The sequence below is a fragment of the Mustela nigripes genome, chromosome 5, assembly GCF_022355385.1.
Source record: "Mustela nigripes isolate SB6536 chromosome 5, MUSNIG.SB6536, whole genome shotgun sequence".
NCBI classification, from domain to species: Eukaryota; Metazoa; Chordata; class Mammalia; order Carnivora; family Mustelidae; genus Mustela; species Mustela nigripes.
In genome coordinates this window covers 127,068,159-127,087,235 of record NC_081561.1, presented here as the reverse complement: position 1 = coordinate 127,087,235, position 19,077 = coordinate 127,068,159, and the positions used below count along the sequence as shown (strand labels likewise).

Here is a 19,077-nt window from a genome sequence, read left to right as displayed (position 1 = left end):
GGAACACAACAGTAATCATGAACAGAGTGTTGGTAGACATATGGACATAAAAGGTCATTCTGAGGAAAGGAGAAACAGGTTCCTGGAAACTGCTGGAAAGGTTGCTGTAAGGTGGCGAAAAACTGGCTGAACTATGTTTTCATTCTAGTGTTTTGTGAAAGGTAGAACTTGCAAGCAACGATACTGGATATTGAGCTGAGATCTCAAAGCAAAAGTGTTTGAGGATTGGCTTGGCTTCTCCTGACATTACAGTAAAATGTGAGGAAAGAGAGATGAAGAAAGAATTGTTAAGCAAAAAAGAAGTAGAACCTGAAGATCTGGAAGATTTGCAGTCTATCCCTATGGCAAAAAGTGTAAAAGCATGTGCGAGAGTGAACCAAATGTGCGTTTGGAATATCAATCAATACAGATTGGGGTTCTGTGGGCAGAAACACTGCCAGTTGGAACGGAAAGGCTCTGAGACAGGAAGGCTATCCTTGCATGGGACAGGTCAGGACGAGGGAGCTATTGGGCTGTGAGTGAGCATTATTCTTCTAGAAGAATGGAAATGACCCCAAAGGTGAGAGATCACAACCAGGGCCCCTCCCTCGGGTTCAACAGGCCAGACACCCTCACCCTGAAGCCTTGAGAACAAGACCAGCCTGCAGAGCCCCGGTGCCTGAACAGACAGATGTGGAAGTCAGCCCCCGCCGAGGGGTTCTGGAAGGCAGAACACTGAACCAAAGCGGATGGCTTTCAGGTCTTAAACTACGATGGCATTCACCTGGCTAGCTTGCAGACTTGCCTGGGAACTGCAATCTTTTCCTTTTTCCCTGTTTCTCCCTTTGGAATGGGAATGTTTATCCTAGACCTGCCCAACTCTGTATTTCGGAAGCATGTAACATGTCTGGTTTCACAGGTTCACAGGAGAGGCATTGTTCCTCAGGATGTACCATATCTTGAGTCTCACAATATCTGACTTAGATGATATTTAAATGAGATGTCGATTCTTAGATTTTAGAGCTGATGCTGGAATGAATTAAAACTTTTGAAGTTATTGAAATGGAATAAATGTGTCTTGTGTGTGAAAAGGATATGAATTCGGGGGGGGGGGGGGGGCAGGAGCAGAATATTATTGACTGAATTGTGTCCTCTCTCCCAAATTCATATGTGGAAGCCCTAACCTCCAATGCCATTGCAACTGGGGTAGGGGTTTTAGGAGGTAAAGTGAGAAGAGGTCTTAATGGTGGAGTCCTTATCTGATGGACCGGATTGGAGGTCTTAGAAGAAGAGAAAAAGAGAGAGATCATCCACTCTCTTCCTGGGGCTACACTCCGAGGAACCACACGTGATGACCCGGTGAGAAGTCAGCCTCTACCCAGTTCTCAACCCAGACTCCACCGGCAGGCCCCTCCACCTTGGGCTTCCAGGCTCCAGAATCACAAGAAACAAATTTCTCTGGGTCAAGATACCCAGCCAGTGGTAGTTTGTTATGGAAGAGTGCAGTGGCGAATAATGGGGAGAAATGGGACCAGAGTGACTGGGGCCATAATTACAGGTACTGTAAAAATCTAAGAAAAAGATACAGTCTCATCCCGTGGAGTAACGCAGGAAAAATGAAGGATTTTAAACTGTTTGCGCTTAGTTTGGCCAATTTTTGGCAATTTGATTGGTACCTTCTTTTTTTTAATTGTGACAAAATTCACATACCATAAAATAAACCCTTTTCGGGGCGCCTGGGTGGCTCAGTGGGTTAAGCCGCTGCCTTCGGCTCAGGTCATGATCTCAGGGTCCTGGGATCGAGCCCCACATCAGGCTCTCTCTGCGGGGAGCCTGCTTCCTCCTCTCTGCCTGCCTCTCTGCCTACTTGTGATCTCTGTTTGTCAAATAAATAAATAAAATCTTTAAAAAAGAAAAATGTTTCTAAAAATAAACCCTTTTCAAGGTGTACACTTCAGTGGATTTTAGTAACTTTTTTTTCTTTTCTTTTCGGATATATATGTATGAGAAAAATATATTTTTATGTATCTTTAATGTGGAATTTAAATTTAAAATATATATATTTAAAACATATTTAATACATAGATATATGTACACATACATATATACATATGTGTGTGTATTTATATATATATATATATATTTAACCTGGTTTACTTTGGAGGCAGTTCTGAGCAGAAGAGGGATTTTCCCACCTGCAGCTGAGACGGCTCATTCAAGCGAGCCTAACTCACCACTGAAACCGTCCCCGCGCCCGGGAGGCCACCTGAGGCCTCCTGAGTCCCCTGCAGGCAGCGGCCGGCGGCGCGGGCCTTACCCAGCGTGGTAAGCAGCAGGCCCACGGCCTGCGGGTTGGCGGCCAGCGCAGGGCCGATGCCAGGGTGGATGGCTAAGTTGGCGAGCACCCGGGTCAGCTTGATGAGCACGTCCTCCGCCTGGGCCCGCGGCCTGGGCGTCTGGGGCTGCTCCGCTCCCGCCACCGGCTTCTCCGCACACAGGTCCAGTTTGTAGAATGCATGGAACAATGCCAGCAGGGTCGGGATGCTCCCTCTCTCTTTGGAAAACTGTTCGCGAGCCTGGTTATTCTTCGCGGTCAGGTTGCCGAGAATAAAGACAATGCGGACGACCAAATCCTGCAGTAGAGAGAAGCGGGTTACGAAGGGCAGGACCGGGGCGCCCGGGTGGCTCAGCCGGTTGGGTGGCTGCCTTCGGCTCAGGTCATGATCTCAGGGTCCTGGAATCGAGCCCTCGCATCGGGCTCTCTGCTCAGCGGGGAGCCACTTCCCCTCCCCCTCTGACTGCCTCTCTGCCTGCCTGTGCTCGCTCTCTCTTTCTCTCCTTCAAGTAAATAAAAAAACAAAAACAAAAACAAAAACAAAAACAAGGGTAGGACTAGTCGTGGGAAAGAGTACAGTATTTAATTTATTCCCGAGTTAATTAATAGTAGGATGGAACACATCTGGCTTCTCCTAACGTGTCTAGTATTTGATTTCCAAGATCTGTGCAAATCGACAGGGGAGATTAAAAGCATCTGGCCACAGTGAGCGACTACAAACTGAGGGATGTACTTAGCAGGGGCTATTAACTTCAGATCCTTCATCTGAAATTCTGGTTGGCCTTTTTTTTTTTTTTTTTTTTAAATCCCCCAGAGAACAGTTAGTTGAGTAGGACGGCATCACTAATAACATGTTACGTATAAGTATTGACACTAACAGCTTTCTTGAGCACCTACGTCTTTCACTAAGAGGTCACCTCCTAGGGAAGCACTGTGTTTCCAGAAACCAGGTGTTTTGCACAACGGTTCATCAGACTGTGTTGCATCAGGCTTCCCCAACCCAGGCTCAGCAGACTTCGGAGGGCAGGAGAATCTTTGCTGTGGGGGCTGTGTTTAGCAGGCGGCAACCCTCGCCCCTACTAGAGAAGCCAGTAGTGCCTCCCTTGACATCACAACCAAGAAGGGTTAACCGTTGTTTTAAGTAGGCTTCACGCCCAACGTGGGGCTTGAACTCATGACAGCAAGATCAAGAACTGCACACTCTATGAACTGTGCCAGCCAGGCGCCCCCACAACCAAAAAGGTTTAAACGTCCGCTGGGGGCAAAGTGACCCCCAGCTGAGAATCACTGTGTCATAAATGTTACTCTTTAAAGCAGTACTTCTCGTCTTTGACCAGGGTAGTGGTGACGTGGGCAACCCCTTTATCACAATTTGCTAAACGGTACATGTGTGTTTCATGCACTTTTCTGCAAGTCAGCTATATTTCACAATAAATGTTTCTAAAAATCCCAAGCTGAGAGCAATTATAACTGAACAGGATACAAAAACAATTATGTTCTTAATTCTACAACAACAGACAGATGACGGAATACAGTTGGCCTCCCCGCTACCCGTGGATGGTAAGGGAATTCCTCTGGGAGGAAGAGACTTTATTTTTTTTTTAAGATTATATTTATTTACTTGAGACAGAGAGAGTGCACAAGCTAGGGGGAGGGAGAGGATGAGAGAGAAGCAGAAGCCCTACTGAGCAGGGAGCCTGATGTGGGGCTCGGGGCTCGATCCCAGGACCCTGGGATCACAACCTGAACTGCAGGCAGATGCTTAATGAACAGAGCCATGCAGGGACCCCAGGAAGGGACTTTGAAGAGACACTCATGGAGGGGCTCTCACCGATTTGGATGCTATCAGAGTGCGAGGCGCTGTGCAATCTGACAGAAACTGGGGTTTGTAGAAGCTGCCTGGTCACACAGCTAGTGAGGAATGAGTTAGGATTTGAACCCAGGATTCCCCTGGCCTTTCTACAACCAAGCCCTGACTCCCACAAAGTCTATCCTGTAAGGACCTCCTTTGCCTAGCCTTTTGCAGAGCAGTTAAGAAATTATCTCCTTATAAAATGCAAATGTGGGGTGCCTGGGTGGCTCAGTCATTAAGCCTCTGCCTTCTGCTCAGGTCATGGTCCCAGGGTCCTGGGATCGAGCCCCACGTTTGGCTCCCCACTCAGTGGGAAGCCTGCTTCTCCCTCTCCCAGTCCCCCTGCTTGTGTTCCCTCTCTTTACTGTGTCTCAGTCAAATACACAAAAAAATCTTGAAAAAAAAAAAAAAAAAAAGCAAATATGAGGGGTGCCTGGGTGGCTCCGACCCTTAAGACTCCTCTTGCTTTTGGCTTAGGTCCTGACCTCAGGGTTGTGAGTTCTAGCCCGAAGCTGGGCTCTGCACTCAGCTTGGAGTCAACTTGTCCCTCTCCCTCTGCTCCTTCCTCGCTTGTGTGTGCTCTCTGTCTCTCAAATAAATAAATACAATTTTTTAAAAAAGTAAAATAAAAATAAAATGCAAATACATCACCAGGAGCGATTCCCAGTAAACGCAGCTTTGCTTATCGAATCTGTAGTAATTAGCAGCCTCAACCACGAGGGACAAAGGGCAGAGGCCTAGACCTGTTTTATTCGGGGAGCCAGGTCTAGGTGGGACCTGGGGGTTGGGGGGTGGGCAGCGCAGGGACCACGTGTGGCAGAGAGCGGAGGGTCCCAGACAAAGGACAAGACTTCTGGAATTGCCTGGGGTGACTTGGCCAACACCAACTTGTTCCTGCTTGTTCTTGAAAGAAAAGTTTCCCCTGGCACTGGCCGAGGAGAGGCGAGGCCGCGGCTTGTGCAGCTGGGAACCATCTGTCAACATGAAGAAAGTCGAAGGCTAACTCACCAGCGAGAACTGGAGCTGGTCCAGGAGAGTTCACACTGGGAAAAACCTCTGCTGGGCAGGCAACCCACAGCAGCCAGTCATCCGGTGGGGAGAACCCGCTCCCGGGCCACCAGGACCCGAATGCCAGTCCGTAGATAACTCTCCATGCTGAGGGCCTGGAAGGATACACTCCCAGGAAAAGAAATGGGACAAGGGGCTCTGAAGAGCTTCTAATCCATTTGCGAGGATGAGGCTAACATCTATGGGGTAAGGCTGAATTCAGATCCGTTGGAGGTAATTTCAAAATACGGCTCTCTGGAGGGGAGGCCAGGGCAGGCTGGCCAGTGGAAAGGAGCAGGTCTTGAGAAAGAGGACCTGGGACAGTCCCCTCGCTGGGAACTGAGGTCCCTTTGTCAGTGTCTGATCTCTGTGGGTCTTACATCTCACACAAGCACATGCAGTTCCCTTATAACATCCGTCTCCGCGCGTACAACCAGTGGCTACTTCACATCGTTCCTAGGAGCAGAGGCTCCTCCCTGGGTTCTGGAAGGAAAGCGCCCCTGCGCTCTGGCCACACCCAACGGAAAAGCAGGACGTTTTCCCAACAGGACAGAGGGTATTTCTGAGAATTAGGTTCCTCCAGGCTATTCCGTTGTATGCTTCCTAAGCTGAGGAAGAGGAGCTTTGTGCATCAACTTTGAGGTACGGTGTCTGAGTAAAGACCCGCCACGTGAGTTCTGCCTCCGAAAACTTAACAGTGGTCAGCTGTCATGGTGGTAACAGCGGCAGTAGTGAACCCCGGGCGTGTATGATGGGCCGGGCACTGTGCCAAGCATTCAGATATACAAATTGGTTCAATAACAATAACAGTGATGGCTTGTAGCCCTTTCCTCTGAACAGTCCTGTCCCACGCTCGAGGTAGTCCCTCCCGCACACCCCCCAGGACAGCCGGGTCCCGGACTTCACGCCGGGTCCCAGGTTGCACCCCTCTCCCATCTCCTCAGAAGCATGGTAAGCAACACAGGAAAGGCCTTCTATGTAGAAAGGAGTGGTATTCTTTCTGCTAAATCACATCAGGCTACTCCGTTTACCCTGTAAAGTGTCACAGCTGCCTTTGGAAGGATGCTGGATTATTTCTTCTCTCCCCTCCCCGCCACACCCCCTTCCCAGGACTGGCTGCTTCACCTCTGCCTCCCTGTGTGTGTTTTCCTCCTTCGTAGACCGCAGCAGGTGTCTCTGGCCTGTGCCGTCTCTACCCGTCCTTGCTGACTTGTCAGGAGTGTTTGGCCCAGATCATCCCAGGCTGGAGAAAAAGGCAGCTTTCCTTAACGATCACTGTCCTTCCAAATTCAGGTGACCTCCAGCCCCTGCCGCGTGCGGTCCAATCTGGGGGCAACAAAGTGCTGCTTTTCTTCTTCGGAAAAATTCCCTCGGCCCCTTTGACTTCTGAAATCCTTCAATTCTAATATCTGTGTGGATCCTAACGTGGCACAGATTACCAACGTCCCAACCCCCCACCTGGGGCAGGGGGCCTGGGGAAGGAGGAACTCTAGACTTCGGGGCAGGAAGAGTTAACTCTGCCACAATGCCTCTTTCCCTGCCTTCGCATGGAAAAAGGAGGGGGTGGTTCCTGGCAGCCGTGGTGCCGACTGAAGGATGGCATGCGAGATCAACAAACGGGGATGGCAGATTGCACGGCTTGCGGCACCAAGCTTCCAGCAACTGCTATGCTCCCTGGGTCTGTCCTCTTCCTCGGGGTTGGCTCAGGCAGCTTTTCAGTCCCCCTCCACCACCTTCCTCGACTCTATTCTCTACAGAGCTAGGGAACATGGACGAGGCCGAAATAGAAGCCGTCTCCCAGGAGGCTGGCAGAGGTGGTGCTTGTCTTGACTCATCTGGAATCCCTGAGAGGCCCCGGCGGGCCGTGGCCGGCCCTGGGTGGTCGGCCCTGCGCGGAGGACTGCCCCAGACTACAGCACAGAGAGGTCGTTTATTGTCCCACAGCCCAATCCCTCTCGAGTCCACAGAGTACCCCTTGATTAAATATTCTATAAAGATTTGAAGAATTAGACAAAGGCCCAAAGTAACCACGTGTGGAGACCACGGCTTGAATCCACAGCAGAAAATCATTTCAGCAGAAGATAGGTCTCCTTTGAGGTACAGATTTGCTCCTTTATTCTCAGATTGTCTCGGAGAGCCCCCTCCAAATCAACCCTGAACTTCTGGAACATTTTTAATAAATTTAATACCAGGTTGCAGATTTATACCCCCAGCCATGAATTTTGAAATAGCAAAGTGAAGATGAACCAGGAGAGATAAAATTTTGCTCAAAGAAAGCAGTCTAGTATCACCAGTTCATACGCACTTTCTCGTTGTGCATAAAAATGGACTCGGCGCAGCCACAGCGGTGGCCAACCAGAGCTCAGACAAACAGGTCCATCTCTCTCAAGAGCCCTGACCTCCAACGTGCCTTCCAGTCATGGTGTGGGATATTCTCCTTAGTCTTGGAAATTCTTCCTCACGAGCAAGCACAGTACTCAGTCTCAGTGGGCCCCGTGCTGCTATAAATGAAATTGCTTTAACTGGAAAAAAGCAAGGGGCAGGCATGTTGATGTTGCTTTCCACATGGGAGAGACTGGCCTCAAGTCAGCGAAGGGGACTTTCCTTCTCAGAGACGTGGGCACTCAGGCTTCCCGGCACTCACCGAGCCCCAGGTCCAAGCCCGGTGAGAAGGGGCAGGACTCGGAGCACCTGTGCCTACGGACAGATTCCCAAACTTCATTAGCCCTTCTCATCCTTCCCCATCACCCTCACCTGTCCAGTCCCCCAGACCTGGCCCCACGGACATCTGTGGTTCCTCACTCCCCTCATCAACCAGTCGCCGAGGTCCCTTTGCTCTGCCATCTCAGAATCTCCCGGCCTCTCCTTCCTATGCCTGCCTCCCCCCAGGGAGAGGTCCCTATCTATAGACACCTGCCACAGACCCTTGATGGGGTCCTTCCTCTGGGATCAACATTAACACCGCTTCCTAAGGCTCCTACACCATCGCCTCACTCAAAAACATGCACTGCCTAGTAAATGTCGAAGCTAGCGTCTGATGCACCATCTGGCCCCGTGCGACCAGTTCCACAATGACCTCACGTTATTAGCCCTGGCCACGGGCAGCCAAAGCGAACATGTTCCTCCTCGAGGCCCACACCCTTCCTACCCAGCCTTAAAATAACTGGTGTGCATCACGCCAACCCCAGGGAAGGAACTGTATCAAACTATCCCAGAACGAATAAATCATGGTCAGCAGATGCCACTTACTTAAGAGAGAACCACGTCTAGTGAGTAAAGGAAAACATTTTACAAAGATCTTCATGGTGCCCCATTTAAAACTGGGTTAGGAGTTTCTCATGCAACGTGGATCTGAGAGCTAATTGGGATTTGCAATTTGCCACCTTTACCCAAATTCCCAGCCTCCAATGAAAGGTCAACATGAATCGTCCATGTGAATCAAACTTACAGGTGGCTTGAAGAACAGATCAGTTTTACCCACGTGGCAGGCAGACTGCGTTCCCGCAAAAATGCTAATTAACCCCGGGGTCCTGAAGGTGGGTCAGCGGTTTGCAGAAGTGCCGACCCGTACAAGACGGAAGAATCCGAGATGCTGGAGACTCGAAACCCAGGGTCTAAGTGGACGATCAAACCAGAAGACACCACACGGGATGCCTCAATTATCCATCCCGTCGGCAGCCATTCATCAAGCCCCAGCTACGTGCTCCTGGATCACTCCAAAGTGCCAGGCAGGGCTAGAATTTCACTGGGCTCTGTTCTTTTTAAAGTCCGCAGACATCAATCAGGCGTCCAGGATCCGTGCTGTGTGGGGGAAGAGCCAGTTCCACAAGGGCAAAGCAGCAGGAGCTGGAAAGAATGAACACGCTGAGGGCTTATTGTGCTGCGTGCCCAGTCAGGAGTGCAGACCAAGGCCAAGGCTGAGAAAAGGAGCGAGCGCAGCCAAATGCTAGCAGTACCCACTGGGAATGTGCCTGCAGAGGGGCTGGGAAGAGAGCCACGGGCCCGCTCCTACCAGGCGGGAGGCCGAGGGCGAGCTGGGAGCCAAGTTGCCATATAAAGGCTCCAGGGGAAGGGGTGGAGGTGCCTTCCCCGCCGATCCTCACCGACCCCGCACAAGGTGGAGCGGAGAGAGAGGGCATGCTATCTCTGGACGGCTGCACCCTGTGGTTGAGTTAAGGAGGAAACAGCTAGAAAGACGGCACCCGTGTAAACATTCCAGGTCTGCGATCAACACGGCCATGTCCAAGCATTCCAGATCAGACGGGGCTCACTGTGCGTGCGAGGCTGAACATGACCGCTTCGCCGGAAAGAAGACCACATGGAATGAGGGAGGCCTGACTTTGAAAGCGGCACAAGCAAGGACACGCCGGGCGATTCCCAGACAGTGTTTGTGAGCACTCTGATGACTGGCCTGCCTCTGGAAGTTCCGGTTTTAAAAACAACAACAACAAGAAACTGACCCCATCTAAAAATGGAGAGGGTTAGACAGGCAGCTGCTCGATGGGTGCAAGTGATGGGAATGCAGATAAAGGTTATTGTTTCTGGACCATGACCTCTGTGAAATATTGCCCATCTCACAAAGCTTCTTGGAGGCATTTTACCGGATCTCCTGCCCAATAGATATTTCCAGAAGAAGTGGGGAAAATCCCTTCATGTTCTTCCAGAAAACAAACCCAAGCATACTTTGTGGAGACGCTAACTGTGGTGACGCTGACGTCAGAGGCACCTTCCGAGGTAGGCCCCGGTTTGCAAGGATGCTGCCGACCCTGCTCATTCCTGTGTTTCGAGGACCATCTGTTGGTACATTTGGTTTCTACCAAATGCAGTTTACACCATAAAGCATACAATATGTGCACATTTCTGAAATGAGACGTGTCATTTAATCGAGTTTGGTTGGCATTTGTAATAGCTGCCGTGTTACCGTTTAGCTTTCGGGTGGCATCAAGCTGACTGAAATGTTGTGCTTTGGTCTCCGTGTGTGTGTGGGAACCGGAGTTATGAGTCGTACTGTGGATCTTGGAGCAATTAACCTCCTCAGACAGGAGCCAAAGACGTTTCTCTTGTTCTCCCTGAGAAAGTCCTTTGTAAGAGCTGGGAGGAGTGGATTCCTTTTCTCTGAGACTGTTGAAAAACCAGAAACCCTGGCTGGTACCACAACCGTCCGCCACAGACAGGCCCACCTTGCTGGAGGGCTGTGTGCAAAGAGGGCTGGAGCCAACTTGGCCATGTTTTGTACACACACAAGTCTTCCTCAGATGTATCTGCTGCAAACTTACGAAGTTTAGATATGGGTCTACACTGAACTTTCTCAGAGCAGGACACCAGCAGGAACGTTTGGTGATTCCTTTACCAATAAAATCTGGGGGTGACTTCGCTCAATGCAAATCCGCAACTCAGAGTCTGTCTAGTTACCTGAGGTTGAGGCCATTCTGAGGGTCCTGCAGGAGGAAGCTTGAACTTGCCTCTCCTGAGTGGTTCCCGACCCACGTCTGAAAACTCACCAACACGATGCCGTGCTGTCAAGCACTGTCAGTCTAACTCTGGGAGTGGTCCTGCGATTCCTTTTTTGTTTGTTTTCTTTTATCCAGGACTAGACGTTTTGACACAAGTCCAGCGAGGCAGGGGGGTGGGGGTAATTCATGGAAGCATCTAATAAACCATCTCATTTTCTCTAGCTAAGAAAGCCTTCAGCTCTTGGTGCAAAAAGCGAAAGGGCCGGTTACCCCTGCTTGCTGGGGAAACCTTTCCCGCCAGCACCTGCTTTGTCTTGCGAGTCTGGCTCTGATTTTGCAAGGGAGATGCACTGTCGGTTGCAGGCCCCTCAGAGAAAGACTGACCCTGTGTGGCTGATCGGATTCATCACGTTAAAATCTCTTGAGATTTTATAGAAACTCTCCGCTGTTGATGTTGGAGAAATTGTTTTAATAAGTTATACCACAGGGTTCCCAAAGCTGCTATGCATTTCAATCACTTGACGACCTCTAAAAATAGGCCTTTGGGCCCCATTCCGGCCCAGAACCAGAATCTCCACAGGTGGGGCCCTGAGAATGTGTATTTTTAAAGCTCCCCGGGTGATTCTGATGATCATTTAGGAGCTATTATCAAGAAAGAATTAGAAATCTCTCCATCTTAAGACCTACTGTCTGTTTTTATAATATCACTTTAAAAAATAAAAATCCATGTTCCTTGTAACAGATTTTCACAACACAGATGTGTAGAATATAAACGTGAAACCTCAACCCTTCATTATCACTGACCTGATAACATAGATCAAGTACATTTTAAAAAGACCCGGTCTTATTTGCAGAAGTCAGACTTTACCTTGATAAGAGATGAATATGAATAATGTTTAAAAAAAATAAAAGGAAATTCTTTTGTTTTTAACCTTTGACATTTTCTCGTGCAAAATTTGTTCCTTCCTTCCTTCCTTTCTTTTTTTTTTCCTTCAGTGGGAAAATCAGCAGATATGGGGAGGAAATATTCTACTTCTCCCTGCAGCCATCAGCTCTGGCACTACCTGAGTCAAAACAGAATTTCCCCCTTGCTGGACCATGGAAGTGGCCGACACAGTTTTCTGCAGAGCTCCTCACCAGATTGATAAAATCACTCAAGGAGGTATGCAGAGGGCTCTTTCTTTTTCCTTCCTTTTTTTTTTTTTTTAATTTTTATTCTGTATTCTTGGAAAAAAAAATGCTTAGACATGAACACTCTTTGCTTCAAAAATTAGTCTCAGAAAAATGAAGTCTCTGCTGATTCCCAATGTAGCCTTCAGACTTTTAAGATAAAGTTAATACTGATCCCTCAGAAGAAAGATAAGGTATATAGACTCCTCCTGCTTCTTTAATCGCTTGGTGATAGCTATGTCTATTAAGAGACTACCAGTCTTCCAAAGTATACATCTACAACCTAACTTAGTCTAGGATTTTTGTAAACATAAACAATGAATTCTGGAACACTGAAAAGAAATAAAATAAAATAAAAATTGTAGGAACTAACAATTCTGTAAGTTGCTGGGAGCCTGGTGGGTTTTCCAAAGATTAGTTCAAAGCCTCAACATCCAAATAAATCTCAGGTGTAGCAGTTTTTAGCCACTGCAGATTAATACATTCTCAGCAGAACATGCCTGGTGTGGGTTTTCTAGATTTACTTTTATTTCTAAAAGAGAGGAAATACAAATCATATTCCCCTGATCATTTGGGAACATGAACCTAAGATGCTATCCTGGTCTGAAGTAATTTAAAATCCGTTACTTCTCTTTTAGTCCTCTGTATGACAGTTCACCAATGTGGAAAATGTGGGAAAAAATTATTATTATTTCCTCCTCCAAAGCAGGAAAGGAAAGTAAATATTTAAGGAAGAAGTACTATAATACTAGAAGAAATATTTTTTCATGCTTTACGGATTCCAAAGCATTTCAAATACTCAAAATTCATTCTTTCAGCATTTTGTCATGCGTCTAGTATGCCAAGCATCATCTCAGGTTTATCAAAACAAGGCTTGTGTCCTTCAGGAATTTTCCCAGTAGTGGGCAAGGCAGCTACACAAAAAACAACCATTTGGAGAATCACAAAAGAAATGTTTATAAAGACCTATGGAGTATGGAGCTTTGGGTTAATAATTTTAGGAAGTAGTTGGGACACATAACTACTTCCTTATGGCCTGAACAATTACCCTGCTCTTCTAAATATAATATAAATTATGTGTCTGTTTTTCTTACTAAAAAAAAAAAATCAGAGATCAAAACTGTAAACATTTCATTCTTTAGGATAAGTAAAACACGGCACAGAGTCAATGTAGAATTTTTGAAGAGTTAACAACATGACTCTCATACAGATATAAAATTAACACATTAAAAAAATTACTTATCTCATTAATGAGGGAGCCAATACAATGGTTAAGTTGGCTCCAAGAACAATTAAAGAATTGGGTGCTTACAAGCATTAAAAAGAATGTTCGATTACTAGGTTAGATACGCACCTGGCTAATAGTCCCCAGGGTCATACAATCATAAGTTTTGAGGTTATCTTGTCTACCAGAGAAAAATCTACAAATTAATGTGTACTTTACAGGGCCTGGGTTCTAATCAAATAGTAAATAGCAAGTTTAAACACAGATACATTCTTCTGGAGAATTAAACAGCTCCCCAGCATGGCTTTGTCAGGACATGTAGCCTCCCAGCCCAGCATCTTATTTCTAAGTTTTGAATAATTTTTCTTCATTACTGTGAAGTGGTTAAGACTAGGGACATTCTGCTTGGGACATCCTTAGCTCTGGGTGTGCTAGCTGGGTGTACTGGCTATGTTTGAATCTTTAAAATGATACACAGATGTGGGAGCAACTGAGGGTCTTCAAAAGCTTCATAAGGGAAGGGACACGAGAGCTACATCTTGTACTACTAATTGGCCCTTGAAGATGAGAAATGACAAGGGCTATTGCATCTAAGAGTCCCCTCAGGTCCCCTCATTAAGAGCCCATTCATATTCAATTGTATTTAAGGCTTCTTTAAGTGATACTTTTAACAAGTTTTATTGTGAGTTTCCTCTCCTAACTGCAGGGAAATAATCACAAAATGTAAGTAAAGATTACCAAAGGCAGAGTTAACAATCAGTAGAAAGGGAAGAGAGAGAAATCTACAAAAAGAAGGCACAGACATTTAAAGAATCTCATCAACAGATTCATGCTCCCAGGATGGGAGAGATACCCTCTAGAGCAATGAGTAATACTTATAATATTGACCTTGGGCATCAAGAAGAGGTTAAATTAGGGGCACCTGGGTGGCTCAGTGGGTTAAGCCTCTGCCTTCTGCTTGGGTCATGATCTCAGGGTCCTGGGATTGAGCCCCGCATTGTATCGGGGCTCTCTGCTCAGTGGGGAGCCTGCTTCCCCCTCTGTCTCTCTGCCTGCCTCTCTGCCCACTTGTGATCTCTGTCTGTCAAATAAATAAATAAATGAAATCTTAAAAAAGAAGACGTTAAATTAGGTAGGGATATGGTGGCTGGGTTTGGACATTGGGGAGCGTATGGGCTATGGTGAGTGCTGTAAGATATGTAAGCTTGATGATTCACAGACCTATACCCCTGGGGCAAATAATACATTATGTGTTAATAAAAATTATTTTTAAAAAAGAAGAGGTTAAATTATTTTTAGTACCTTTAAGAAGACAAGGAAATATACAATATATCTGAATATGATTTTTTAAAGTTTTTATTTATTTATATGAGAGACAGAAAGAGTGAGAGAAAGTGAGAGAGAGAGAGAGAAGATGAGCAGGGAGAGAGGCAGAAGGAGAAGCAGACTCCCCACTGAGCAGGGAGACCGATGTGGGACTCAATCCCAAGACCCCAGGATCATGACCTGAGCCAAAGGCAGATGCTTAACTGACTAAGCCACCCAGGCACCCCTGAATATTATTTTTACTACAGTGATAAAAATAATTTAATAAGTTATGCATTTCTTTGATGGTTCTGGAAACAATATGTACCGCACATAGTTTGCAAGGAGTTCTTCATTCTTCTGAACCAAAATAATTTTAATAGGAACACAAAATTATCATATAGATCAACAGAGGAAAAATATGGCTCTGAAACACCAATTTTGCTTTACAGATAACTATTGGTCCAAAGTGAAAAAATAGTTCACTAAGAGGCATGGTAAAAGTTTGTGCCAATTAAACTTTAAGACGGTTCATCCCTTGAATCAGAAAAAACATACTCCTAACTATGTTGACATCACAAGTGTCTCATATTGGCAAGATACCAGGGGATCTGTCTGTTTACTAAACATGGCCATCATCCAAGCTACAGTTAGAAAAACAAACAGCTATTACTAGTAATGCTACAAAACAACAGGGCTATTTGTTAGCACTGAACTGATAGGTTTTCTTCCTTTTTAAAAAATTACAGGTTCTGACATAACTTAAAATCAAACTGTTAAACAGAAATGTTTTCTTTCACGCACTTTTGAAAATTCTAGTGCAAGCAAAGGTGTCCTCTCCAGTTCTAGTTATCTGAATCATCCCTGATCAAAACACCAAAGGAAAAGAGAATAATAAAATTACAAAGAAAGTCCATAAAATAACACTTCAAACAAAATCTATAACTTAACTTTTTAAGTACAGGTTCTAAAAGAATTCTTTTAATGCTATAGTAAAGTATCTTTTCTGCCATTTTATTTTTTTCCTTAAAAAAGACAACCCAGAATAGGAGTGCCTAAGTTTTCTGCTGGAGTAAGTCACTTGTCCAAAGATTACAGTTCAGATAATATATTGTACCAAATTCTAGATTAATAAATGTTTAATGGACTCTTTAATTAATAGCAGATCAGGAATACTTTTGGGTAGATTAATCAAATCGATTCTTCCACTAACATAGCAAATTCTTATATCCTGAAATCGTACAAAGTATATAATTTAGAGAAAATACTAAATATGTAGGGGAAAGCATTTGCAGCCCAAATACTCGGAATCAGAAACTCAAGTGCATATTTGTAAATCACTGCTTAAAAGCTAAATGAAAACTTAACACTTTAAGCAAGGTTTTATCATCTTCAAGATGTAGTCATGGTATAATATGAGCATAGAAACTTCTCTGTCATCTGTATAACCAAAAAGAGACTAGTAACCTTTTAATAAATCCGCTAATAATAGCATCAAATCTGACAAATTTAGTCATTCTCAGCAGAAGTACTGGGCTGGGTAAAAATAAGTTACATGCTATTTGTGGCAAACGGGGATTATATTCGGAGGTGGTTTTGAGATGTCCAATATAAACAAACACAAAGCTTTATATTAAAATGTTCTTAGTATACACATAAATTATTTGGTTTTAAACTTAGTGATTCTGAAATTTTACCATATTTGAAATGAATATATATTGTGTTCATGTATAAAATGTCTCACTAGGGGCAGGTAAAAGTGTATATATAGTTGTTTAAAAGAACAACTGGGTGGCTTAAAAGCCACTGGGTGGCTCAGTGGGTTAAGCCGCTGCCTTCAGCTCAGGTCATGATCTCAGGGTCCTGGGATCGAGTCCCGCATCAGGCTCTCTGCTCAGCAGGGAGCCTGCTTCCTCCTCTCTCTCTCTCTGCCTGCCTCTCTGCCTATTTGTGATCTCTCTCTGTCAAATAAATAAATAAAATCTTAAAAAAAAAAGTCTCACTAAAGAGCTGATGTCACCTTAAGCATTTATAAAGCTGAATAAAAATAAACTGCATTTAATGAATATTCAAGAACTTATAATAAACCTTAATGTTTGTACTATTATGATTTTATGAAGGTGGGGTCATTTGTGACTTCTTCCTTCTTTTAAACAACTATTTATACACTTTTACCTGATCCATTAACCCCAAATTATTTTTTTTCTGATATTTACCTTACTTTGGAAGAATTTCATCTTCTAAATACTAAAGTGTCAAAGAACTAAAGAATTTCAGGGCTAGGAGAATCTTTAGAGTCTACGCATTGTCAGGGTTCCCAAACTGTACTTTGCATCAGAGGTTCCAGCGGTGCTCATTGAAGTGCAGATGGCCAGGCCTCTCCCCACCCATGTGACTCAGCAGGCTGAGGATGGGGCCTGGAAATGACGCCCATCCCACCCCAAGAGGATTCTCAAGTAAGGGTCTATAAATCACTGGGAGGAACGACACTGTGCACCGACCCTCTTTCCTAAACCAGGAATCTTACTATATCAACCATCCTGTTGTAGACCTTTCTGCCTCAAACTACTCCCTCTTCAGCTCCTACAAGTAATAGTCTCCTTGGTCTGCCCATGAACACATCAGATGGAAGTTTCTCAAAGAAACTGGTACCTTCAAAACATAAAACTACCCAACATGAGCTCACAAGAACACACCAATACAAAGACATTCTGAAGAATTATATGCATGAAGAACTGACCTGTTTCTTCTGGTATTTGTTTATCAGTTTCAAAAACAAGGCGTAACATCTGGAGTAGTTGGCCAAGGCTACACAGCAGTCATGGTAAGAAGTAAGTTTGCTGCAGAAATGCCAAATGGGAAAATAAAAATAAACTTTTTTTCTCATTAAGTTCAAATATACATATGGTTACTCCAAATGCAGATGTTCAAAGGGTTGCTCGTGCCTGAAAAAGAGGCTAGAAATACTCCGCACGCCAGTCCAGAGAAGACACAAGGAGGCTTGCTGTCTGCTCTCGTCTCTGGGGGCATGGAGGTGGGGGCCAGGGGGGATCCTTCGAAAAAGAGAAACCCAAAGTCTCTGATACATGTATTCAGTGTGAATTTACACCATACATGTGGTTCAGAAAACACAAGCTAAGAAATTTACACAAATTCTGTTTAGATACCAACCACTGAATCCCCTGGGACCCATAAGAAACAAATGTTGAACTGTTCAATAGTGATACAGCGATAAGAGGCAAAATGTCCTGAAAGTTAAAAGCCTTGAAAACAGCTTCAAAATTTTGAAGGCATGCAAACAAGCAACCAACCAAAAACCACAAGGCAGTACTGACAAACCTATATCAACTTGGGAGATGTTCCTAAATCTCTCATTAAGTGATAGATTAATAGGTAAAACATCATCAATATTGTAAAAACGTGACCTTGTACGAGGCCATTAACAAGTCTCAGTAAATTTTCAGAGAAGTGTCTTCGAGCTTATATTCTCTGGTCAAAGAACAATTAAGTTAGGAAATCAACGTAAGAATACATATCTTATGAATGGATAAAGAAGATGTGGTACATATATACAATGGAATACTATGCAGCCATCAAAAGAAATGAAATGTTGCCATTTGCAACAATGTGGATGGAACTAGAGGGTATTAAGCTGAGCAAAATAAGTCAGTCAGAGAAAGACAATTATTATATGATCTCTCTGACATGAGAAAGATAATTATTATATGATCTCTCTGACATGAGGAATTTGAGAGGCAGGGTTGGTGATTTGGGGGGCAGGGAAGGAAAAAATGAAACAAGCTGACATTGGGAGGGAGACAAACCATAAGAGAGTCTTAATCTCACAAAACAAACTGAGGGTTGCTGGGGAGAGGGGGAGTTATGGAAAGGGTGGTTGGGTTAGGGACACTGGGGAGGGTATGGGCTACGGTGAATGCTGTGAAGTATGTAAGTCTGGCAATTCACAGACCTGTACCCCTGGGGCTAATAATACATTATATGTTAATAAAAATAATTTTTAAAAAAGAATACATATCTTAGAAAACTTACTTTTGAAAACTTAAAAACATAACTTATGGGACGAAGAAACATGTTTAAAATAAACACATTTAAAAATAAAAGGTTTAAAAATAAAACACGGAGATCCGAATAACTGAAAAAAAAAAAACAACCCACAAATCAAACTTTGTGAGATACACCATTTAAAGCATTTAAAGGAAATGCTTTTTGGCACCATTTAAAAGAAAATTTCTAGTCTTCAGAAGGATTTTAAAAAAGGAATGAAATTTCTAACTAAAATAGAAGAAAAATATAATATACCCAAAGGCAGTAGAAGAAAAGTGTTGATACAGATGAGGACAGAAGGAATATAATAGAAAACAAACATACAATGAATGGATTGGATCAAGAAATCTGCTGATACTTTACCAAAATTATTAACATTAGCAAACCTTTGGCAAGACTGACCCAGAAAAAAAGGAGAAACATCATATGCAATCAAAAGGAGTGAAAATCAGTATAAACAATGCAGAGTCAGCGTGACCTAATGCTTAAATATACGGCTTCCAGAGCCAGACAGATGGCCTGGTTTGATTTCCAACTGTGTGATACTGAGAACAGTACTAAGCCTCTGCATGACTCAGTTTCCTTATATATGAAATGAAGACAATAAGGATAGTACCCACCTTTAAAGTTGTTATAAGGAATAAAT

General features: G+C 44.6%; 1 protein-coding gene across 1 annotated transcript in view; it reads right to left on the bottom strand.

The window, feature by feature from the left end:
* Positions 1-19,077, bottom strand: part of ARMC2 (armadillo repeat containing 2) — a 109,890-nt gene that overhangs the window by 14,606 nt on the left and 76,207 nt on the right. Inside the window, exons 12-13 of the mRNA XM_059401162.1 lie at positions 17,107-17,206; positions 2,297-2,612 (exon numbers count right to left, since the gene is read on the bottom strand). Coding sequence (XP_059257145.1) covers positions 2,297-2,612; positions 17,107-17,206 — 416 coding nt within the window. The remainder of the gene's footprint in view (positions 1-2,296; positions 2,613-17,106; positions 17,207-19,077) is intronic.